General features: G+C 47.2%; 9 protein-coding genes across 9 annotated transcripts; 5 read left to right on the forward strand and 4 right to left on the reverse strand.

Moving 5' to 3' along the window:
- Positions 1-570: 570 nt before the first annotated feature.
- On the forward strand, positions 571-1,383 carry N7516_007514 (phosphatase PAP2 family protein; the record flags this gene model as incomplete). The annotated part of the gene is made up of 3 exons (XM_057220234.1): positions 571-618; positions 676-865; positions 929-1,383. The coding sequence occupies 3 exons, from the start codon at positions 571-573 to the stop codon at positions 1,381-1,383; spliced, it is 693 nt and encodes a 230-aa protein (XP_057074325.1).
- Positions 1,384-1,771: 388 nt separating this feature from the next.
- On the forward strand, positions 1,772-5,159 carry N7516_007515 (FAR11/STRIP family protein; the record flags this gene model as incomplete). The annotated part of the gene is made up of 6 exons (XM_057220235.1): positions 1,772-3,235; positions 3,319-3,732; positions 3,785-3,897; positions 3,950-4,092; positions 4,150-4,279; positions 4,334-5,159. The coding sequence occupies 6 exons, from the start codon at positions 1,772-1,774 to the stop codon at positions 5,157-5,159; spliced, it is 3,090 nt and encodes a 1,029-aa protein (XP_057074326.1).
- A 377-nt stretch (positions 5,160-5,536) lies between these two features.
- On the reverse strand, positions 5,537-8,638 carry N7516_007516 (uncharacterized protein; the record flags this gene model as incomplete). Its single annotated transcript, XM_057220236.1, has 11 exons — positions 5,537-5,617; positions 5,673-5,852; positions 5,913-5,955; positions 6,022-6,038; positions 6,094-6,769; positions 6,822-7,037; positions 7,090-7,877; positions 7,941-8,315; positions 8,367-8,393; positions 8,476-8,562; positions 8,618-8,638. The coding sequence occupies 11 exons, from the start codon at positions 8,636-8,638 to the stop codon at positions 5,537-5,539; spliced, it is 2,511 nt and encodes an 836-aa protein (XP_057074327.1).
- A 670-nt stretch (positions 8,639-9,308) lies between these two features.
- On the forward strand, positions 9,309-10,232 carry N7516_007517 (urease accessory protein UreD; the record flags this gene model as incomplete). The annotated part of the gene is made up of 1 exon (XM_057220237.1): positions 9,309-10,232. The coding sequence occupies one exon, from the start codon at positions 9,309-9,311 to the stop codon at positions 10,230-10,232; it is 924 nt and encodes a 307-aa protein (XP_057074328.1).
- A 1,285-nt stretch (positions 10,233-11,517) lies between these two features.
- N7516_007518 (uncharacterized protein) lies at positions 11,518-12,477 on the reverse strand (the record flags this gene model as incomplete). Its single annotated transcript, XM_057220238.1, is given in 3 exon segments — positions 11,518-11,656; positions 12,328-12,460; positions 12,474-12,477. 3 exon segments carry the CDS (start codon positions 12,475-12,477, stop codon positions 11,518-11,520), a joined length of 276 nt encoding a protein of 91 aa, XP_057074329.1.
- A 2,192-nt stretch (positions 12,478-14,669) lies between these two features.
- Positions 14,670-15,728, forward strand: N7516_007519 (Alpha/beta hydrolase fold-3; the record flags this gene model as incomplete). The annotated part of the gene is made up of 1 exon (XM_057220239.1): positions 14,670-15,728. The coding sequence occupies one exon, from the start codon at positions 14,670-14,672 to the stop codon at positions 15,726-15,728; it is 1,059 nt and encodes a 352-aa protein (XP_057074330.1).
- Positions 15,729-15,979: 251 nt separating this feature from the next.
- On the reverse strand, positions 15,980-17,097 carry N7516_007520 (zinc-binding alcohol dehydrogenase family protein; the record flags this gene model as incomplete). The annotated part of the gene is made up of 2 exons (XM_057220240.1): positions 15,980-16,769; positions 16,832-17,097. 2 exons carry the CDS (start codon positions 17,095-17,097, stop codon positions 15,980-15,982), a joined length of 1,056 nt encoding a protein of 351 aa, XP_057074331.1.
- A 942-nt stretch (positions 17,098-18,039) lies between these two features.
- N7516_007521 (uncharacterized protein) lies at positions 18,040-19,245 on the forward strand (the record flags this gene model as incomplete). The annotated part of the gene is made up of 1 exon (XM_057220241.1): positions 18,040-19,245. The coding sequence occupies one exon, from the start codon at positions 18,040-18,042 to the stop codon at positions 19,243-19,245; it is 1,206 nt and encodes a 401-aa protein (XP_057074332.1).
- Positions 19,246-19,689: 444 nt separating this feature from the next.
- On the reverse strand, positions 19,690-23,305 carry N7516_007522 (Mg2+ transporter protein CorA-like/Zinc transport protein ZntB; the record flags this gene model as incomplete). Its single annotated transcript, XM_057220242.1, has 3 exons — positions 19,690-19,755; positions 20,742-22,264; positions 22,321-23,305. 3 exons carry the CDS (start codon positions 23,303-23,305, stop codon positions 19,690-19,692), a joined length of 2,574 nt encoding a protein of 857 aa, XP_057074333.1.
- Positions 23,306-23,321: the final 16 nt, after the last annotated feature.

Genomic DNA, 23,321 nt, shown 5'->3' on the forward strand with positions numbered 1-23,321 from the left:
TCGGGCACAAAAGGGGGGTTATATCCTGCAGGAAGTTGACTTCGAATCAGCGTTGTATCTGAGACCGTCCAAAAAAATTAGACCAACCAAAGATGAAGATGTTCCGAGTATTCCTTCTAGAGGCCAATGTTCGGCAGAAAGTCGGGAGGGGTCCAAAAGATGATGCAATAGAGAGTCTGGAGTTTGGAGAGAGAACAACAGCGTCATTGTTTGAAAGTTGAAGTAGACTGAGACAGATTCAAAAAGAAGATACCCAAATTATTCAGAACTGAAACGGAAAAAAAAAAAAAAAAAAGAAAAGGCAAATCCTCCCTCGGATGCCTAAAAAAAAGAATATCGAAGAGAAAGAAAAGAAGAAAAAGAAAAAAACAAATTGAACGTTGAAGTTCCCCCCCGCTGCCCAATCTCCTTATCGCCAACTGATAAGAAACAGGGTCTTGGCATTTGGACTTGGCATTTGACCGTCTGAGATGATCTTCCTGAAAAGGGAAATCTCCAAGTTTAGGGGGAAACTTGAGAACTTTGGAACTTCCCTTATTCACTCCTTTTTTCTTTTCTTTAAACAACATCATGGGAGACACTCCGCTGGCGTCGTTGTCTCTAACTCATGTCCACTATGTCAGTTACCACCCATTATAATCACACTGTTTGACTTACCACTAACTAGGTTTCCAGAACCCCGAGGACCGACTGTCCTTTGCCTCAGCATGGCTGGCCCTGATCCCACAGGCACTATGTGTGTCCTATGCAACCTTGATTTGGTCAACAAGAGAGGTGGAGGTCATCTTGATGTTTACAGGACAGATGGGCTGTGAAGCCTTAAACTTTGTCCTCAAACGTTTGATCAAGGAAGAGCGACCGAAGGGTAAGTTGTTGATATTGATGGTCTCGTGCGTACCTTCCCAAAACTGACACGTGTAATTTACAGAAATGTTCGGCAAGGGATATGGAATGCCATCTTCACACGCCCAATTCATGACCTTCTTCTCCGTCTACCTTACCTTCTTCCTTCTCTTCCGTCACAGCCAAGCTTCCGCCAGCTCCTACCCCAATGTCGCCGTCCTCTTACGAGTCCTGGTCATGATGTCCCTTTGCATTGGAGCTGCTGGTGTCGCTGCCAGTCGAGTCTACCTCAACTACCACACCCCGAAACAAGTCCTTGCTGGATGTACCGCTGGATTCGTATGCGCTTGTGGCTGGTTCATGGTCACCAGCCTGCTCCGAAGCTCCGGTTTGATTGAATGGGCCATGGAGACCACTGTATCCCGGCTGGTCAGAATCCGTGATCTCGTCTTAAGTGAAGACCTGGCTGAGGCTGGCTGGCAACGTTGGGAGTCTCAGAGATTGAAGCGTCGCGGCCTTAGTGAGAAGAAGTCGGAGTAAGGGAATGTCCCCTTTTTAGCGTATACCTACCATAGTAGCGAGCGAACACCTTCCTGTTGATTTAACTGTTTGAAATCAATTTCATTCCATTTCTTTCTATTTCTTTCTACTCAATCCATTGTAAACATTTGAATTCTCAAAATAAACAATACTTGTACTCTGGTCACGTGTCAGCTGGCGTCCCGCATCAACACCGCAGGTACTGACCACCCCTCGTGCACTTCGAAGACTTAACAAAATGTGTAGTGGTCTCTTTGCATGAGTTTCCTTTAATTTTTCCGCTCTTCTCTTTTCGCTTTTTTGCCTGATGTATGGAGCGTTGGTACCCTGGTGATCCACCCAACTTTCTGCCAGGAACACAACTCAACAAGTCAACAAGTCCCCAGTGATGGACGTGTCTTCAGATCCGCCCGAAGCCACTATGCAGGAGCATCACATTGTTAAGGCCGATGAGGTCGACCAAACAGGGACCGATATCTCGCCAGTTTCAGACGACCAACTCATGGAGGAGGTGGCTGAGGGGCTCCGCCAGGAACAGGCCGAACAGGCCACACCCGCTCCTGAGACTGCGCCCTCTGCGCCCGAAAAATCCATGAAACGACCGGAGCTTCACCGTGATGGCTCCGCTCCACCTCCTCCAATGCAGCCGCCCCCTCCAGCTCCCATTCAGGAGAATACGGACCGGGGTGCGAGCTCTCTAAGCCTATCGGATTTGCGGAAGCTTGTGGGTGAAATTCCCAAGATCGAGCAACCAGCCTATGCTTTTGAATATGCCGACGCCCAATCTTTTCCCGATGAGCTCGACGAGTGGTTCCAGTACAACGCCTTTGATCGTGTCATGTTGATGGGCACGAAAGCGACTTTTAACAAGAAATGGCCCACCTTTTGTCAGCGACGCCAGCGAGACACGCCCGGTGTGTCTTGGCTTGACGCATCCCAGGATTTACGTCGTTCATTTATTGCTCGGGTGCTTGAGGATCTGCAACTCTCTGAAGCCCCCGCGCGATTGGAAGCCCTTGAAACCATTTGCTATGTTGTCACTGGTGTATGGGGTCTCAGCGGTGGGAGAGTGGCGCCCGACTATCCTTCAGATGGGAATTCCGAGTCATCTGCCGAAACGCCATTGCGCAAGTCAATGCAGATTCAGTGCATCGAGGAGAATGTTTCCCTTGTCCAAGAATGCTCGGGCGTTACCGCCTTGGTACAGTACATGTGCCGCCTTTTTGATAAGACCCGCTCAGCACTCGGATCGGACTCCAGTGACATTGATTACGAGCGAATCAACCCTGGCGATATTGCGGCACCGGAGCGTGAGGCCAACTTGGTCCTTACAAGTTTATACTTCGCTGTGGAAGTGGGTCGCAGGCAACAGGCGCGCGACCCTCAATGCAGCTCGATCCGCGATGCGCTGAGCAGCTCGAATCCTAGCCTCTTAGTCTCCATTGTTGAAATCATCGCTCGACTGCGCTGGGACGAATCTGCCAATATCCCGCTGACCAGAATCCTTCTGTTGTTATGGAAGTCCGTGCTTCTCGTCTTTGGCGGGACTGAGGATTTAAAGCGCGCAAAGGAGGTACTAGAGCCTGCTATTTCGTCTGAGAACGGTGATTCCAAACGCAGGACGCCGTTTTTACACGCCTCCCCTCTGGACTACCATCTCTTCCGCCAGGAAATTACTTCCAAATACCCAGCGTACAACCCTCCGCCACTTGTCGTTCCACTGGAATTAGAAAACAATTCCATTCTACCCCCTCTTCCACACAATGCAGCTAAGATGAACTCGTCAAGTGGCATCTTTTGTGGTGTTGCCCCCTCGATTTCCGGTGGGAATGGCTCCATCCTTCAGCAGGCCGTTCACATTGCAACCCCAGCCCCATCCCCACCCCCATCCCCCGCCGGCCCAGGGGGAAAGCTGGGAAGAAACAGAACTATCAGACCAATCAGAACTTCCCCTTTATGTACCCTCCCCTGGATGATTCCAGCAACCGCATTGGCGGGAAGGGCACAACGGAACGCCAAGATACCTTGGTTGGAAAGAGATGGGAAGGCAGCGATGTCCCTGCGTCAATTATTGAAGCTGGAAAGCTCTTTTCTACCCATGTGAAAATGACTCGTGCGATGCGACAGCTTTGGCAGGAGCGTGAACACTTTATGCAGTACGACCGTGGCTGGAACTCCGAGGATGCTGCTCACTTCCCTGATAACATATCGGATGATCTACCGGACGATATTGAAGAACTAGATTTGTTGGGCGGCGAGGAGAAGGCCGAGCCTAAACCAAAACCAGTAGAGAAAGAGACAGATGATCCTGATATCCAGCGCCGTCTGGATGCGGTTGACTCGTTTTATGTGAGTACACGCTTTCGATACCAAATTTCGACATTCGCTTACTGTTTACCAGACCAATACTCTATCTCACCTTCAGTCCATCACCATTGTATTCTTGAAAATCATCTTGACAAATGTCAGCGCGGTGATCAACCAGTCTACTAGCCAAACTACGCAGGGCATGAGGTGAGCTCAGACACTTGAAATAATCACGAATACGTTCTAACACAAGACTTAGTAGTCATTCCATGAACGGCTCCTCTCACAATCTCCTTTCCGACGCATCTATCGATGAGCTAGACAATATCCGACTCCGCGAGATCACCGGCAAAGCCGTGTCTGGAACTCTTTTGCTTCTCCTTAAGTGGTTTAAGCGATCTCGTGAGTCTATATTCCGATTCCCTTTTTTTCTGCATGATGTGCCGCTAACCCATCAAGATATTTTGAAATTTGAGTACATGACACAGCTGTTACTTGACTCCAACTACATCCCCTTGATTCTGAAGATGTTCGCACACCAAGACGTTGACCAAACGGTGGCACATAAGAGTGACCGCGAAGATCTATCGTATGTTACTCCACCCCATTCACTAAGCTAGCTCACACACTAACACAAATTCAGCTTCTTCCACTTCTGTCAAAGCAACACGGACTTGCCCCTAGAGACGGAAGAAAGCTCCTGCGGCGACACCGAAAGCGAAGACGAAGCCATGCCGCCCCCAATCGCCCGCCACCGCACGGATCCAACAGCAAACGACAGCATGCCAGGTCTCTCGGAAGAAGAGTCCCTAACGGATATCCTCAACGGACCAACACGCCCGGAAGTCGACGAACTAGGCTACCCAACCGCGCCCCTCCCCAAAGAACCAATCAAAGTATTCTCCTTCCGCAACTTCTTCTCCGCCATCAACTACCTCCACATCATGCAAAAGATCACGCGGAACAAAGCCCACCGCTGTCTGCTACTAGTGCAGTACAAATCAAGCAACATCCTCCGCAAAGGTCTCAAAATCCCAGACCCACACCTCCGCTTCTACACCCTCAAACTCTTCAAATCCCAAGTCCCCTACTGCGGCCGCAAATGGCGCCAGAGTAACATGCGTGTCATCACCGCTATCTACCTGTACTGCCGTCCCGAGCTCCGCGACGACTGGCTCGCTGGCTCTGACGTCGATGCTGAGGTTGAAGAGGCCTTGCCGTTGGAACAGGCGCTTCGTGGTCTTACGCACTGGTGGCATCTGCGCCAGTACAAGGATGTCATGGGTGGTGATGAGGGTACCTCTATGATGGAGGAAGAACGTGATTTCTTTGTGCGAGAACTCGAGTCTATGGGCTGGGGTGCTGCTGAGGAGATGCTCGGTGGGACTTGCGAGGAGGAAGTCAGTGTCCCTGCGACGCAGGGAAATGAATGGGATGGTGTCCCGCTGCCTATGGAGGGGTGGTCGTGATATCCCTGTCCGGTGAGGCAATGAGATCAATGAAAGTGCTTTCTAATACCCGCTGTGGTTTTTCTGTTCGGTTTTTGGTTTATGTAGTCAATTTTACTGCTGTTTCGTTGTTTATGTTTGTTTGGCTTTGGATTTTTCTGTAGTTAGCTTGGGGAATTCTAGTTGAGCTATTTTCCGGCTTTGCTACTGTCACTCTTTCATTTCATTCTATCTGTTCGAGGATGGATAATTTGCCTTGTGTATACAAATTAAATCAGGCATTAAGGCATCAATATTTAATAGAAATGGCAGTTGGCGCCCTTCTGCCCAGCACATTCAAGCCAAAATTATATGTCGACAAAGCCCTGATATACATACATAACAACAAACTCAATAGACTAGTATATGAAATATTGATGCGCAAGTGGAACCGATGTAGCCGCCTCTGCTTTACAGTGCACTCCATCGGCCATAACCGTCTGCAAATGATCAGTGTCTTATTCGAGAGTTTAAAAGCGCTAAGAGTGGACTCACAAAGGCCTCGGGATCAACCTCCATCTTCGGGGTGGCATTGTTGAATTTCATGTCAAGCTTGGTGACCGTGCGTGTATTCCTCACAATTTCGATCTGCTTCTTCAGGCCGTAGGATTTAACAGAACCGTTCTCCATGCCGGCCTTGGAAACAAACATCACACTACTTGAAGGTAGGCGGGGCTAGATTGTGGTCAGCTCAGAAGATGTCATGGATAATGCGAGGACTGGATTCAAACTTACCGCAAACATCGGTCGCGCAATGATGGGCTGGACGGTAGAAATCCTGTGACAGTAAGTATCCATAACAAGAGCAGCGGAGAAGATTAGCGATTGCAAGGGTGGTTCTTACGATGCGTTTGGATCACCCTATGACAATTTTTAGCACGTCACTTACATCGACGTAAGATATAGGAGGACATACCATTTGAGCTGAAGCAATAAATCCCTTCTTGAGAATTTGGAATGGCTTGGTGCCAAAGCTTGCAGGTTCCCAGATCACCAGATCGGCAAGTTTTCCAACCTCAACACTGCCTACAACGTGACTGATACCCTGTGCAAGAGCAGGATTGATGGTATACTTGCTGACATACCGCTTGACTCGGTGGTTATCGGCTCCGGTATCCTCATCCTCAGGTAGCGGCCCACGTTCTACCTTGTTTTTATGAGCCAGATTCCAAGTTCGAAGAACTACTTCCCCACATCGTCCCATTGCCTGCGAATCAGAGGACATCATGCTGATCGCACCGGTATCGTGGAGGACATCTTCTGCGGCAATCGTTTCTGCTCGGATTCGGCTGTCTGCGAAGGAAATATCCTCGGGGATGTTCTTCGATAGATGGTGACAGGACATGACCATATCGAGATGTTCGTCGACTGTGTTACAGGTGTATGGCTTCGTTGGGTTGGTACTGCTGGGAAGGACGTTGGCTTGCTGTACAAGAGAAATCATATCGGGCGCATGTCCGCCGCCAGCTCCTTCGATGTGGTATGCGTGTACTGTTCTTCCTTTGAATGCAGCTGCCGTTCGCTCAACAAATCCGGACTCGTTTAACGAGTCGCTGTGTATTTGGCATTGGATGTCGTGTTCTTCGCAGACACTGTAATGAACTGTTAGTATCCGCGACGATCGAGAAGATAAAATTCCTTTACCTTAAACAAGAGTCGATTGCTGAGGGTGTGCAGCCCCAGTCTTCATGCAGCTTGAGACCAGCGACACCTGCATTGCACTGATCAAGAAGACCTGGCTTGCCAGTATCACTACCCTTTCCAATGACGCCAAAATTGACTGGCAGCGTGTCTAACGTTTGCATCATCTGTCGAATATATGTCTTGCTCGGGGTGCAATTGGCAGCAACGGAGGCCGTACTGGACAAAATATTAGATCCAGACACCGCAATATCAATGCTTGGGACCTTACCTCGGGCCAGTTCCTCCTCCAAACATGGTTGTGACACCCGACGAGATAGACTCTTCAACCTGCTGAGGACAGATAAAGTGAACATGGGTGTCGATACCACCAGCAGTAATAATTTTCCCCTCTGCAGCAATGATGTCCGTGTTTGATCCAATCACCAGAGCCGGGTTCACATTATCCATCACATCAGGGTTACCAGCCTTCCCGATCCCCACGATGACACCGTCTTTCACTCCAACATCAGCTTTGAAGATACCAGTCCAGTCAATTACCAATGCATTGACCAGAACCAGATCCGCACACTCATCATCTGCACGTCCAGCAGCTTGTCCAATTCCATCACGCAAAGTCTTACCACCTCCAAATGTACACTCGTCTCCGTGTGCTGTGTAGTCCTTTTCGATCGTCACCCAGAGGTCTGTCGAGCCGAGACGGACCGAGTCACCGACTGTCGGACCATAAATCAAGGCATACGAAAGTCGATCCATCTTGTATGGCTCGATATTTTGTATATTGATAAGCACCTCCTCGGGGGTGTGTCGGAAGCCTTCCTCCTGGATACGTTGAAGTACCGCGTTGGTATGAGACAGGTCAATAGTTCCAGTCGCAATACTGCTTCCTCCCTTGATAGTTTTGAGACCACTGATCTGCGTCAAATTCACGGTCTTGATATCGCCAGGCTCGAAACGAGTCGACGTTCCCGCGGGGATGTCAAGGTGATAGCCATAAGCTTTGATCCGGTCGAAATCCAGCTCCGGGTTCGATTCAATGAAGTGAAAGTGAGAGCCGACCTATAATAAAAAAAACTTATTAATACGTCTTGTCGAGGTGTATGTATAACAAAGGATAGATACCTGAATTGGCCGATCACCCTTGTTCGTAACCTTCAATTGAGTTCGCTTTCTTCCAGGATTGAGCTCGATCATTCCTTCACCGGGTGAGATAGCTCCAGGCATCTTCAAAGGCTCGTACTCGGATTCTGGATATGAGGGGAATAAACTCTCCGGTGGGATGGGAAGGAAACTGCCATACATTGCCAGCTCAATATCGCCATCTTCGCTGCTAATGGGTTGATCGACAGTAACTAGATGAGTTCCTGTCGTAAAGGTCCCTTCAATCTGCAGTACTGCAAGAGTTGATATCACGGCCGGAAAGACATGTCGGCGGCCAAGGATATGTTTCCCGATGGACATGAGCTGTGATGCGGTGTGCTTGCCATCTCGCATCATCTAGGAATGGTTAAAGCTAGGTGTTGTGCTGGCACCGAGACTAATACATACCTCTTGCAACACATTTGTGATCAATGCCTACTCCGTCGTCAGTACATAGTCATTGATATCACTAACCTTAGAACATTCCAAGATTCCAATGGATGAAGATAGGAATTACCGTAGCTTCAGGATAGTTTAACTTCACTCCTCTCGCCAGTCGTCGTTGGGCCAAAAGCCCGGTCTGGGCAATGACCAATTTATCCAACTAGGTTGTTCGTTAGTTAATCGAAATGAAAGATCAAATCATTCATCCGCCATACCTCACGGGCTATCAACTGCATCGCGATTCACAATTTGAAGTTCGACTTTTCCTCGTAAAATCGATACAAGCTGATGTTAACAGGCACAGTTCAAATGCCCGTTTGCAGCAAGTCGGAATGTAGATCTTTTTTTTTTCTTGAAGTACTCGGACAAATGGAGAGGGAAAGGGATTTAGTCCTGAATTTACGCATGAACGAACTCGATCGGCCCTGCATATAAAATAGGCGCATTGGTCTTTTAATAGTGGGTAATATGTATAATACCCAAGTATGTACCAACAGTCAAGTTGGTCATCGCCGGTTTAACCGCCACTCGGCCAACAAAACCTGTGGGGGAAGACTTCCAAGGTACGGCCTATCGGCCATCGTTGTCCGCAAGCGGCAAATGACGTTGACACAATCTCATATTCAAATCTGCCATGCGAAATTTCAATCAAAGGCTAAACTCCACCGACAAAACAGATTATTCGATGGTAAGTACAAGCCCACGGGTGTGTGTCGGGTCCTTTTCGCCGAAGAGACTCAATTTATGGTTCCACTGTTCGATGTCGCCAAATTCTACCCGTGAACTCCAAATCGATTTCTAGCAATCTACCATTCATTATTGCTAGTAAAATGAAAACTTCAAAGTGATTGTGACTGTGACTGTGTCCCTCAAAGTCGCTGGAGTTCATAGGTGCGAAAAGTCACCATGGCGGTGCCCCAGATACCCCAGCCAGGTAGCGGCCAACTTGAAGTTCACGCCTTTTGCGGCTCTTCTTCTATTTCCACGCTTTCATGCAATTATCCTCTGAAACTTGTGTCACCACCATCCAGACCAACCGACCACGCTGTCCTCGTCTTTATGATGAGTTATGGTGGCGGGCTGGTCGCCGGCGACTGTGTAGACTTGAACATCAGAGTTCGGCCAAAGTCGCGACTAGCCCTTCTTACGCAAGGAAGCACGAAGGTGTACAAGTCACCATCCAAGTCAATATGTTCACGTCAGAACCTCACTGTCACAGTGGATCAAGGAGCAGCGCTCCTGCTGTTGCCGGACCCGGTACAGCCATTCAAAGACAGTTCGTATGAGCAATGTCAAATATTCCATGTCCACCATTCTTTGTCCAATATACTAGTCCTAGACTGGGTTTCCGAAGGACGAACTGCGATAGGCGAGGCGTGGGACTTTTTTGGATGGAAAGGTCGAAATGAGATTTGGTCACTTCCTGATCCGGATAAAGGAACCAAGAAGAAGCTTTTAATCCGAGATAGTCTGGTTCTGGATGAAACATCGTCTACGAAGCGAAGCTATAAAAATGAGATGGATAGTCTCGGGGTTTTTGGCACTCTCGTCATTCGGGGCCCAATGTTTCGTGCTCTCGGTGACTTCTTTCTCGCGGAGTTCTCCTGTCTCCCGCGTATTCGGGCAAATGGGAAACTTCATGAACCAGTTGATTTACACTCAGGTGAATCTGTCAAAACATGGACTGCTGCTTCCGTGCGAGGCTCTGTTATAGTCAAATTTGGGGCTCCGGATATAGATGTTGCGAAACATTGGTTGAAAGACATGTTATTGCGAGATGGAACAGTGGAGAAGGAGTTTGGAGCACGCTCTTTGTTGTGTCTACAGTGATTCGCATGATCGATGTGCTGTTGCGCCATTCGGGGGTTGTTCTGAGGCGATGTATATATTTACTATGGCGAAGATTGTCATTCCCCGGCAGATGCATTTCATCATATACCACCTAGAATCAAATTTCACATGTATATATATCTTCAATCTGTACTTGTCGATGACAAAGCAAGAAGAAATTGCCGATTCCGAAATTCCCTTATGAGCTGCTATCGTGTAGAACTATCCCTACAAAAGCCAAGAAGGAACTCCAGGTCCCCACACAGCGAGATACACTCATCGCCCGGTCCATACCCAATGAGAGTCCGATCACCAAATCCCCATCCGCATAATGCTCAATCATACTTCCCGTCGTATCCCACCAGTAGTCGAAGATCTCTGATCCGAGAATATACCGACTGACACCCCACATAGACTTGTACCCTTTATGCACAAGCCATTGATGGCCGCGCTACTGGGTGTCAGTACCACGGACTCAAAGAGCAGTGCGGGACGTGATCTGTCGGTTTGGAGCTCATGAATAAGGTATTGTTGTCGACATGCTTTATCTATATGGGTAAATGGCCCCCCGTTCTTCTTATTTCCCTCTTTCCGATGTTGGGGCGACGTTAAAGTTCTTAACATAAAATTCGACAAGAGCTTCGAAGTTCGTGGTGCAAAATAGTGACCAAGCTATTTGAAGTGAGCTTCTTTTCTTGGAATGGTGTGTGTATGAATGGGAGCTATCTATATATTGGCGATCCCAAGTTAGGGAATGTAATGATATCTATATAGGCCCTAGCGCATGGTCCACATGATAGGTTTCAATTTCGCCCGAACGTCCGAGCGCCTAGATTGAAGAAAACGAGATTAATATGATAGATCTAATAAATACCTACATCGCTAAAGCTGTCTCGCTTAGCACGCTATCCCAGATCTCACTGTCGTGTGGCACACCCAACATATCAGGCAATCATACACAGCAAGCTATCCATCCACGAGTGAAGTTAACACATGGCTTCCTTCCATCTCGGCGAGCAATTCTCACTTCCAAAATACACCACCGGTTTTCACACCTCTCTTTTCTGGGCCTTGCCGAACTTAAGGTGTTTCCAAGGTTATTGAGTCAAGCTAAGGTATACATACATACATACATACTACGAGCGTATTCATCCATAAGTTATATGCCTCCGTTTTGTGTTGTTCCTAGCTATCCACATGGATAGATTCTGCGGTTGAATCCAGCCTTGCTTGTTTATTAGATATAGACCTAGCTAGATACGTCGATTCGATTAATTTACAAAAATTAGTACAATCGAAACAAAACGATAATGGGACGAGCCGGGATTGAACCAGCGACCTTGCGAACTTCAGTCGCACGCTCTCCCAACTGAGCTATCGTCCCATTTGGGATGATGACTGTAGCACCATTAGACTCTATGGATCTAATAAATATTAGCGGGATGGCCTAGGTACAGTAGGAACCCTAATAATGGACGTTCCCATACAATATAACTAGATATTATCTTCTTTATCCTCCCAAAAAAAAACGTATATTGCTCTACTTCTTTGCTAGAGCATCTATAGCAATCCCTTATATTTCTTTTTGCAAAATGATTGACTGGTTCTGACCCCCGGGTCCCGCTACTCTCGGAGAGCAACCGTCTGCGGCTGTTAGATCGGGGACAATCTAATTTACCGGAAGCAGAGGAACCTTAAATAATAAATTATATAACTAGTTACATAATCATGTTGCGATAACGTCCACGGGTACTTCACCACTAAGCTAGCCAACACTACTGAGCCAGCCATACCACCGAGTCACCGACCCAGCTATATAACCGACCCGGCCACCCCCTAGACATATAGTAAAGGCGATAAATTACAAATTAATATATTAACGGTAGTCTATATATATTTCCTTATAGTAGTGCTTTCTATGTGGTTTCTAGCCTCTCTTGGGAGTTTATGAAAAATATATGAATGAATTTATGATTACGATATACATTTCTATGACTTTTTACGAGTCCCCGAGCTGAACCTAACGTTCTGTAAAGAGAAGATGAGATAGGTTCGTTAGTTAAATAAAAGTCCGGCTAAACCAAACAACTCGTACGGATATGGCAGTGAAAAAAAAAAGGAAATGGGACGAGCCGGGATTGAACCAGCGACCTTGCGAACTTCAGTCGCACGCTCTCCCAACTGAGCTATCGTCCCATTTGAGATGATGTCATATTCAGTATGATAACCTAGGTAGGTTACCCATATGGTTATTTAGAATTACGGGAGGCAAAGCTAAAGTTAGAGTAGTTGAACTACAACATAACATATAGATAAGACTATCACTTCCTCATCTAATTCTCCTAGGTCCTCTTGAGACTCTAAAAACCTGTGTCATACATTTGTACTGCTACATTTGTATTATTACAACGTTGACTATTTGGTTGTTATTTAAAATGTCTTTTTCAAATCACACCCAATGTTGAATATATATATCGAACATCATACTTCCACCTTATACTGTGATGCAAGTATATATATGTAGAAATAAAGCACATAAATCGTCTAGAATTAAATGATAGTGCATATAAGCTACATATAGTGGCATTAGCATGTATTAATATGGATAGCAAGGAGCTACATAGGATTGAAGTACACAGCACAAAAGCTCATGTTATACAAAGATCACACAAGAAATCGTCCATCAAGAAAATTGGTTGTGTAGTGTAATGGCTCATCACTCTGGTTTCTGATACCAGCAATCCCGGTTCGATCCCGGGCACGACCTTCATTTTTGCCGGCAAGACATAATGGTGGCAAGGCACTCTGATAGGAGGGAAGAAAAATAGTGGGGCAGTTTTTTTTTCTTGAAAAACATAGTGGGTGGGGTGAGGGGGTGATTCCAACTCCTAAATATCTACCAACCGAGCCCAGACTTCGTCTTGAAGTACGGATTTGTACCTGGGTTCTATATATGTATGGCCTTTTTTAGGCCCTAGGGTAGGTTAGCATGTGTGTGGCCGTAGGATTCCAATTGGTACCATAGGCATCAATTCCTCTATATATATTAATATCTTGATCATTGTCGGACTTCCTAGTCTCTAAAACTTTACTTCTTCAACAACTCAACTCAATCAATGTCTCACATTATACCATGCACTTTGACGTGCACCCAGTAGTATTGCCGGAGCAGCTTTGCGCCTTTGTAGAAGCAAAATCCTCTCATTCTCTGTCAGGATCTATCGTCCCCTTTCTTTGTATTGGAAGAAACACTTGGTCTTATGGTCTTATACTAGTTCATGACTTGTGGAGCAAAAAACAAGGTCCTGCCCGGATTCGAACCGGGGTTACTGGTATTTTTCAAATATTTTCACAATATCATTTCAAAAACCAGTATGATTACCGCTACATTACAGGACCTGTAATTTAAAGAAGAAGTCGTAACAAGTTTAATATCTTCATCTTGCATTAACGTTGTGTGGGTAGGAAAAGTGGTGAGACGATAGTACGTAGTTCAGTTGATATGGGCGGCTGACGGGAAGAGATAAGATAAGCATATGCCACGTGTCGTACCGGTCAACTCGGGTCAGCTGACCTCGGGAACTGCGGAAGGAACTGCGGAAGGTGGCAGCCTAGATCGATGCCTGAGAAGGCAGAATAAGGCAGAAATCAACCCCAGTGGAATCAACCCCAGTGTAGTGAGATCCCCTTTATGAGAAAGTAAATAACTTAGATAACGATATTATCGATACATTTTGGCGATTTATGTACAGGAGAGATAAAGATAAACAAAAACAGAGTAAGAAATAAGTAAAAGTGACTTTATGGTCTCATAACAAACCATCTTACCAATGCAAGAGTCAAGACAATGCGAGGCGGTGTTTGCCACAGGTAGTATGAAGACCACTCGCCAAGTCTCGACTATTCGCTACTAACAGCATGGAGAAAAGGGAGTCTAGAGATGGTCTTGCCCCCTAATTCTGAATCCAACGATATCAAATTATTCGAGTTATAAGTATAGACATTTCTTTTGTCAACATCCGGAGTTCTTTGATGGACGATGGTTACAACCCATTTCGGTCCGGATGGGTGTGGCCCCGGGCCGAACTAATTGCTGACATCCCATCTGGCCACCGGGCATGATTGACTACTCGTCAATTTTGGGGCCAAAACCCATTTTCAACACATTAATTTCCACCATACGCAATGGGGGAAGTGAGACGCGACGATTTTATCTCACTTTGCATAAGGAATCGAGACCGGTGGGAGAAGGGCTAGGGTTCATAAAATGAAGAACACGAGCCCAACAGAGTGTTTAGCCCACGGGGACTACTGGTGTTAGGACAAACACGTACTAGTCACCCTCGCGGCATCCCAACAGATTCATCCTTCCATGACAGCCCTCGCCCGACTGACCCTGCTCCGGCAACACCTCGATTCTTCCTTTCACCACCAACAATGATCAAGAATCCAGACAAGGACAAAATAACAATGGAAACCCCCATCCCTCCTCTCCCAAAAGAGCGACTATCCCTCCCCCATCGCTTAAACTGTTTCCTCCAACTTTGGCTGCTCAAATCCCTTGCTGCCCTCTACTTCCTCTACCTCCGCCTTGTCAACACCCCTCAACCAGGCACCCAACCAACCCTCACTAAGCGCTATGCCTGTCGCCCAACCCTAGAGACCCGCATCTTCTACCCGCGCTCCTACAACCCCGCCCAGCGCCAACTGCTCCCACTCTACCTGGACATCCACGGCGGCGGCTTCGCGGTGTGCGATGCCACCGTCGACGACTCCTTCTGCAGCGCCTGGGCCAACCGCACAGGAATGCTAGTGATCAGCCTTAACTACCGCAAGGCGCCGCTCCACCCATTCCCAACAGCCACCTTTGACGTTGCCGAGGTAGCAAAGTGCGTGCTAGCAGATGACTCCCTCCCAATTGACCACTCGCGCATCGCCATCGGCGGCTTCAGCGCAGGTGGCAACCTCGCGCTGTCTGTCTCGCAATTCCCCGGTCTAAAAGGTCTGGTCAAAGCAGCGGTGATATACTACCCCATCGTGGATTTTGGCCACCCACCAAATGAAAAGCTGGATTCAAGACCGTACAAAGACGGCCCAAAACATACGCTGGAAAGGACTGCCTGGTGGCTGGACTGGGGGTATGTGAGCGTCGGCCAGAATCGGAGGGATCCACTGCTCAGTCCGGTGTATGCCGGGAGGGATGAGCTACCGCCGTGGATTTATATGATTGGGGCGCAGTGGGATATGCTCCGGTTAGAGACGCAGCAGATGATTCATGGGTTGGCCGGATTAGAGGATAGAGTCGGGGTTGAGCAGGAGGAGGACTTTGAAGTGGGTAAGTATAAGTGGACATTGGCGTGGGGTTGTACGCATGGGTTTACCTATGACTCGCCACGGAAGAAGGGGGGTGTGAGTAAGAAGGAGAGGGAGGAGATTGCGCAGGGGATTTATAAGGAGGCGCATGAGTGGTTGAGAAAGTCTCAGGTTCTTTCTTAGGTGCCGTATTCTATACCCCGCGAAATAGGATTTAATATAATATCGTAAATATATTATATTTAGAAACTTTCTTTTTTAGCGGATACGGAGTCTTATATCTTAACGGAAAATTTAAACTATTGATTATAGTAATTAATATAAATATGACCGAAAGGACTATCAAACCGTTCCTTTGTAATATCAGATGTATTTCGCCTAGCCTACTAAGAACAACAATTTGCTAACTAGAAAGGGAAATGGGGAGGCACTAGTTACAGCTCTACCACTAGCTTCGTGGCACTGACTCCTGCCTTGGATTTTTGCAGCGCAGATTGTATATGCTCTAAACCTTTGCCGACCACAAGCGGAGGCGGGAAGCACTGGAGCTTTCCAGACTTCAAGGCAGGCGTAACATATTTCTCCCAGACAGGCGTCGCAACGTCGTTGACAGCAAATATCATACCGGCATCGACACCAGCGGGGAGATCGGTAGCAGGGGGAGGTGGATGCACGCAAGCAAGGTGTCCTCCACCCAGCTGAGCAAGGATGGTGATGTCGTGAGTGTAAGTCTCAGGGGTAGCTATCGCATCAAAGATGCCAACGAACTCGCCACCGCTCGCTTTAACTGCTTCGCTAACCTTGTCGGCAAGTAAAGTATCATTGCGATCGAATATTTGAGCTGCGCCGCATTGCTTGCTGAATTCGAAATTGTGCGCCCCGGAAATGGCGATGACGTAAATTCCGGCCGCTTTGGCAAGCTGGGTCGTCATCGAGCCAACAGAGGATGAGCCACCATATATAACGAGCGTCTTGCCAGATGACGGCACGTCCTGCAGCGATGGGTACGGAAGGCCCAGTGCCGGTGTGGCTACACCGGGCATGGCTACACCGGGCTCCTTGAGGGAAAGCACGCAGACAGCGGCCTCCAATGCAAACGGCACCACAACGCCATCCGTGAACGATATTTCGTCGGGGAGTATGGCCGCTTTGTTTGCAGAAATTACTGTGTAAAGAGCAAATGCGCCATCCTGGGGGCGCCCACTAGTCAGATTGATAGCATGTCTATTGGAGAGATTAGATTATGCCTGAATGGTTTCATCTCGATATGCTGTCAAATAACATACCCAATTACCCGATTCCCTTTCTTGAAGTTTTCAACATCATTTCCCACTTCATACACCTCACCGGCGATATCGCAACCAAAGATGGCGGGCCATTGTTGCACGAAAACACCGGAGTCTTGCATATGACAGTCGAGCGGGTTGACAGCAATCGCGGCGTTCTTAACGACGAGTTCTCCTGGACCAGCTGTGGGCAGCGGAGCATCTCCCACCTGTAGGGGTGAGCCAGCTTTGATGAGCCATGCAGCTAAGTTCTTGGGGGTGGACATTTCAACAGAAGAATAGGGTCTTAGAGGAAAGGCGAGAAAGGCAAACCGATGCTTATGAGATGCTTGATTTGAGCAGACAGTTGATGTAAAAAGCAAATTTGGGCAGAACACGACAAACTATAAGTACTTTCGCACATTTGAAGTGATTTCAAATTATCATCATTATTTCAAAGCAAGTAGATAGTAAATATTACCAAGTATAAAAAAATGAAGAACCGCATGTGCCGTTCCCATCGAGAACCATATATGCCGTTCCACCCTTAAGTCCGAGATCGGGCTTAATGCCGAGCTATGCCAGTTTACGCAAAACAGATAACTAGTTAACTAAATAGTTACTCGTATTTTTGTATGACTTACTGTGTAGGCGGCTACGGTATTGGAGGGGCCAGAACATGAAGGCGGGAGAGAGTTGATTGCTATGGAAGGTGATCTGCCGACTCTATCTACTCACGAGGGGTTGATCAGCAGCCTGAGGCACTAATGTTGTGGCCTAAGGCATATGTCGGATGGCATACTTACCTAAGTAGGTAGTCGCCCGTAGTTACTGTAACTAGTTAACTACATCCATGGATGGCCTTTCGGCCCCGCGTTATCTTCCAGCGTCTATCTCAACCTCCACCCTGGGAAAAAGGGTTGCTATTTAATATGCGGCTCAGTCCACGAGATCTACTCGAGTATAATGCGGAATACAAAGTGCTGATCTGTCGCGATTGCCAGTATGCCATTCAGAAAAATGCGTTGGGGAGCCATTTGCTCCGCCACAAAATTTACCGAGAAGAAAGGCTTAGTTTACTGTCCACCATCCATCAACTCGACATTGTTGAGCCGGGTGATCTTTCACTACCTAACCCAAGTGCATCACCGGTTCATGCCCTACCCGTAGTGTCTGGGTACTCATGTACCATGACCGGGTGTGGGCATCTCTGCGCAAGCTCTAAACGCATGAGACGCCACTGGAATGATGTCCACAATGTTAGTGGGCCGAATGATTTTGCCTCTCACACGCGCTCAGTGAAGCTTCAGACGTTCTTTCGCGGTACAAAACTCAAGTATTTCGAGGTCTCGATTACAAGAGCCGCGGAGTCACAGGGTTCAGATGAAGGGGATGGACATGACAGAAACGACTCTGGTGTGACCGAAGTCCCGTCACTAGCACAGCCAGTGTCACTTTCTGAGTTTTCTCCCGTGGTGGACCTAGAGACATTGACCTACTTCCATCATTTTATCATTAAAACGTGTTTGACGCTTCCTCAAGTCGAGGATTCCCCACTAGCGTCACAATATTGGGGGACGTACATTGTCTTGTTGGGTCTACAACAACGATGGCTGATGTGTGGATTGCTGGCCATTTCTGCATACCATTCAGCCATGCTTGACGAGACAACAGCACAGAGAAAGCACCGTGAATGGGCGACAATGCTCCGTTCCGAATTCTTGGTCGGGTTCAACGAGATGACAAACAACAGTTCAAACACTGTGTCCACCGAGACTTTCAAGCAAATGAGAACGGCCGCAATTCAAGTGAACGACATTATAAGCTGTGCGCGATGGAGCTTCGCTGGATTCACTGTGGATCAAGAGAATGTCCTAGGTCCTGCCGCATCCATACCATGGCTACAATCTTTACTATGTGACGTTAGAGCTTTTGCGTCTTCTCAGTTAGGAAACTCTTTAAAATTTGAGCAGAGCACGGGCGATAATCTTCAAACATCTTTGGGTACGAATAGCCCGCGAGGTGCCACCGCAGCACTGACTCCACTACTCAACCGTCTTCAGGTGCTCCCTTATCGCATGGCCGAGATATTCGGGAAACCAGATGATGAACAAGATGCGCCAGCTGTTCTACTCGGCATTGCCGCATTGATCCAATGCTGTAACAGCGTCTTCGAGTCCAATGTTCTATCAGGGGGTTGGCAAGGTATAAGCGCATGGTTAAACAAAACCACCGACCACTTCAATCATATGGTTTCACTTCAAAGCCCAGCCGCCCTCATTGTGCTTGCCCACTGGGCGGCTACTCTGGTTAAATGGGCTGAAGTTCATGAGTGCTGGTTCATACACGGCTTTTCGGGGGCAATTGTTTCGCTTATTCACAAACATCTTTCTGCAGATGGTGCAGTTCAAAGTTTAGTTGTAGATCTGTTGTAGTGAACGAATCTATGTGGCTGTACTGAGCTAGTTATAAAATCTTTTGTCTGATGTTTTAAATCTCGATGGAATGGATTCACTTCAGTCTGCTGAACCAACCGTAAGTGGGAAGAAACCCTCTATATACTAGATTAATCATCTTCATCAGGTTGTCTAAGCATAGTCAACGTTAACTTCATCATGAAAAGCGCCATACAAACAATCCCAAGCAGTCCTATAGAGAGCCATCCCAATGCCATGGCCACAGCTCCCACATGGCCCGAGACGGCGCCATAGGTGAGAATTTCGGTCATTGTCGCTGTAGCACTGCTGTTGATGTGCTGCCACAATATGGAAATAAGGCCAAATCCAAAGCTGGCACTCACAGCGAGTAAACAAATCGATAATGCAATTCGAGAAGGGAATGGCTTCGACTCGAACGCTGATCCGTTCTCATCAACTTCATTACGCCATCCAGGGAATGTCGATAGGCTTAGGATACAAATGAACATCAAGGCCACCACGATATATCTAAACATCAATACCATTAGTATATTGCAAGTATCGAAATCGCCAGAGAAAAAGACTTACATCAGCCCGTTGAATACAATCTTCTCCTTAAATTCATTCGCAATCATAATCAAATTGAGCGGGTCGGGTACAATTTCCGTGCTTGTATTCCCGTTGACAGACCTTTGTGTCTGAAACAAATTTGCCAGCACCTTTACATTGTTAGAGCAGATGCGTCCTGTATGGCTCTGCGTCACGCAGATCCCCATGTACCCCGCTCGCACTTCGAGAGTCGTGCCGTTGCCGGTTTGGGACACATCTTGGATAGCATGCGCAATAGCTGAGCTTACTTGCCCGGGTTTTGTGGGGAATGAAGACTCTTTCGCCGTATATTCTAGCGACAATAGGTATACATTGCTTAGACTGTTGGAAGAAGAACAGCCCGCAAGTAGAATTGCTGGGAGAATATATTAATCGAAAAATCCAGAATCAATGGATTAATTTCCCTCACATAACAAAATAACTGCAATTGCCGATAAGAGCATCAAAAATTGATGGTAAGCGAGATGAGGCAATGATTCCCCTTTGTGGCGGTTCGTGTCAGCACTTATAACCCATTCTAAATCTTGAGAATCTTACTTATTCGCTTAATTTCGGACCTCAATGCCATGGCTTTAGTACCAAAGGTATATAGTAGGTTGAGAGGAGGGGTAAAGAAGAATTAAGTGAGAAGGTCAATTTCAATTGCGCATCGTATTTCGAGCTGAACACACCCTATACTAACCCCATCTAGACTAGTGCGGTTAAATACAAAATTTCAGGATATATCTATCTATGTTGGATTCTACAAGGCGAAAGACCAGAGAGACCGAAAGAAAAGTTGTATTCTCTAGGGGACTTCTCCAGAGTTAACTATATCGTGCAATGGGATTGAAAGACCCTCGCCCCGAAACCCCCCAAAGGGTAACAATTAGCATCATTAGAATTACAAGCATCACAACACCCACGGTCAGCCCATGCTTAATGCCAATAGCGAGCGGGCGTGTCCAGATAAGTGTCAAAGGCACCACAATGAATGTTGCGCTCAAGATCAGGTAGATCGATGTCATTCTAAGCCACAAAGGTGCGTGACGCACTCTATGCATGACAAGATCTGGTAATGCGTTTCGAAACTTCGGTTTGGATCTGAACCAGAATGGAACGCCAACAGTGGCTATAACAATGAAAACAATACCGATGCTGGCAGCATCCTGGATATTGGAATCAAGCTCGCAGGTCCAGAGGACAGAAAGTGGTATTACCGAGGCCACACCAATCAACAAAACGAAGGCAATGATGAAACCGAACACAGCCCAGAACTTCTTTGCTATTGAACAGATTCCTTTCGCTGCCCTTTTACAAGTCTTGGCAATAATGGCACCCAGTCGGCTTGCTATTGACTGAAAGATCAGGGGTATCGGAAGCGATCGAGGTTGCAGGGCTTGACCATTCCTTGCGGCGTATCGCCTGACATCATTTTTCACGGCTGCTTTGAGATCAATCAACCAATCGCTGCGCATAGTCATGCGCATCAGATAGGCAAATGCTGTCACGACAATAGCCACAATAAAGAAGTCGCTGATAGGAACAGGGTTTGCAAATGGTTCGATTTGCATACCAAAAACAGAGGCCGCGAAGGACATCGGGACAAAAATGAACGCGAGTTCAGTTAGTCTTGCTACAGCATGAGCCTCCTCAATTGAGCGTCGGCTGTCCAACAGGCCCATATTGGAGGTCAAGGATGCTGATGTTCTTTGAAGTCGATCAATAATATGATCGATATTCTTCCAAAGCTCCTGAATATCTTGCGCAACCTCTAAACTCATGGCTGCAATTTCCGTGGGAGAGCTTAGAGGATGGAGGTTGATAAGGAACTCAATAAAAGGCTCCATTGAGGATCTCAGCTCTGGGAGCTCTCTCTGGGCACGGTTAATGATCTGTCGCCATAAGCCCAATCGATCCTCCATCTTTGTGTCATCCAGAATTTCGATATCTATTTCGTCAAGAATCTGTCGCAGCTGATTGAGAAGGGTCAAAGTATCTTGTTTGATGATTCGGAAGACCGGGTTGACCAGGTTAAGTGATGTCCGGTGCATTTCAAGCGCGCCACAGATTTCTGCTTTGGTTGACTTAGTCTCCCTGAGTTTGTTCTCCCAATCTGCCATGGACTGTGATGTCCGAAACACTCGGTCTAGGTCAACTGAGACTTCTTGGCGAGGGGCTATTTGTTCGATGATAATTGTCTTCAGTACTTCAGGATCCGTCTCGGATTTGGAGCTTTTTCGCCTTTCTCTGCCAATGAGCCAGCCCAAAGACGTAGCAATGGAATGTTGGTCCCTGACACGTTGTGGTTCCTCTTCGATTATGGAGGAGTGGTACGACGCATCGTCATCGTCGTCGTTGTTCTTTTCGTTCTCCCCCTGGGAACCAGTCGACGCCCAGTATTGATGCGTCTCAGATATCTCCGGCAAAGGGTCAAGGAGAACAATTACTACACGGATTGTCAGTATCTCATATTAGGTTTTACTTCATGTATATATCACTTACCAATCTCAGCATTTTGATCAATGAGCTTCTTCCTCCAAATTGACACTCTCTCCTCTAACCCACACACCCTTTTCATCCTAACTGTTTTTGCAGGGTCTGTCCACAAGCCCCACTCTAGCCGGAATATGTTGGTGAGGATTTTTGTCCTAACAGACTTCCCTTTTGTAAAATGTGTTGTGCTGTCCTCGAGCAGATCTTCAAGGTCGCCACTTGAGAAGTAGGTTGGAAGTCGATAAACTGGCCGAATCCACCTGAATGACATGTGGGATTTATCAAACGATGCTGTGCTCCAGTTTCGAGCCGGTGGGCTGTCATATTTTCCACCGGCATAGCCAGAATTCAGTAAATGCTCTTCGAAGAACTCTGGATTGATGCTGAAGGCTTCACCCAGTTTGGCTATCGTCGGTTTTGAAAGATCTTCCACAAATATGAGCCTTTGCTGCACATCTTCTGAAGGTTGACACAGGGCTGCGATATCTTCTGAATCACTGATGTATCTTGGATCGGATATGATGTTATCGAAACAGTCGTAGTAGGTGATTGAAGTCTCCTCGTGGCGGGAGTCTTTACCGACGCTGCCGTTTTTGATATGTTCCAGCACCTTTTCGGCATTCTTAATAATTTCTCCGTATGATGGCGGACTCGTTCCTTCTAATGCATGAGGAACAAGCTGTGCTGGATCAAGTATTTGTTCTTCTTGGCGTGGACTTTGGTTTGATGGTGGTCTAGATAAAGGCAGGGGAAGATCAGATGGATCTATTGGAGCGAGTGGTTGCGAGGTCATCTCTTGGATAGGTTGAGATCCAGTGTCATCCTCAGCATCAATATTGACCGATCCCAACGGATTTGCTTCCGGAACACGGCCATGTGTAAAATGGTCATTACGCAAAAGATCTTCTAATGAGTCTGTTGCACTTGGCACAAGATGATTTTGATGGCAAGAGGGTCTGGCAAGATCAGGGTCATATTGTCGCCCTGTTGCCATTATACAGAAATTCGGG

This window comes from Penicillium verrucosum, assembly GCF_028828655.1.
Source record: "Penicillium verrucosum strain IBT 35672 chromosome Unknown utg000002l_segment0_segment0, whole genome shotgun sequence".
Lineage (NCBI taxonomy): Eukaryota > Fungi > Ascomycota > Eurotiomycetes > Eurotiales > Aspergillaceae > Penicillium > Penicillium verrucosum.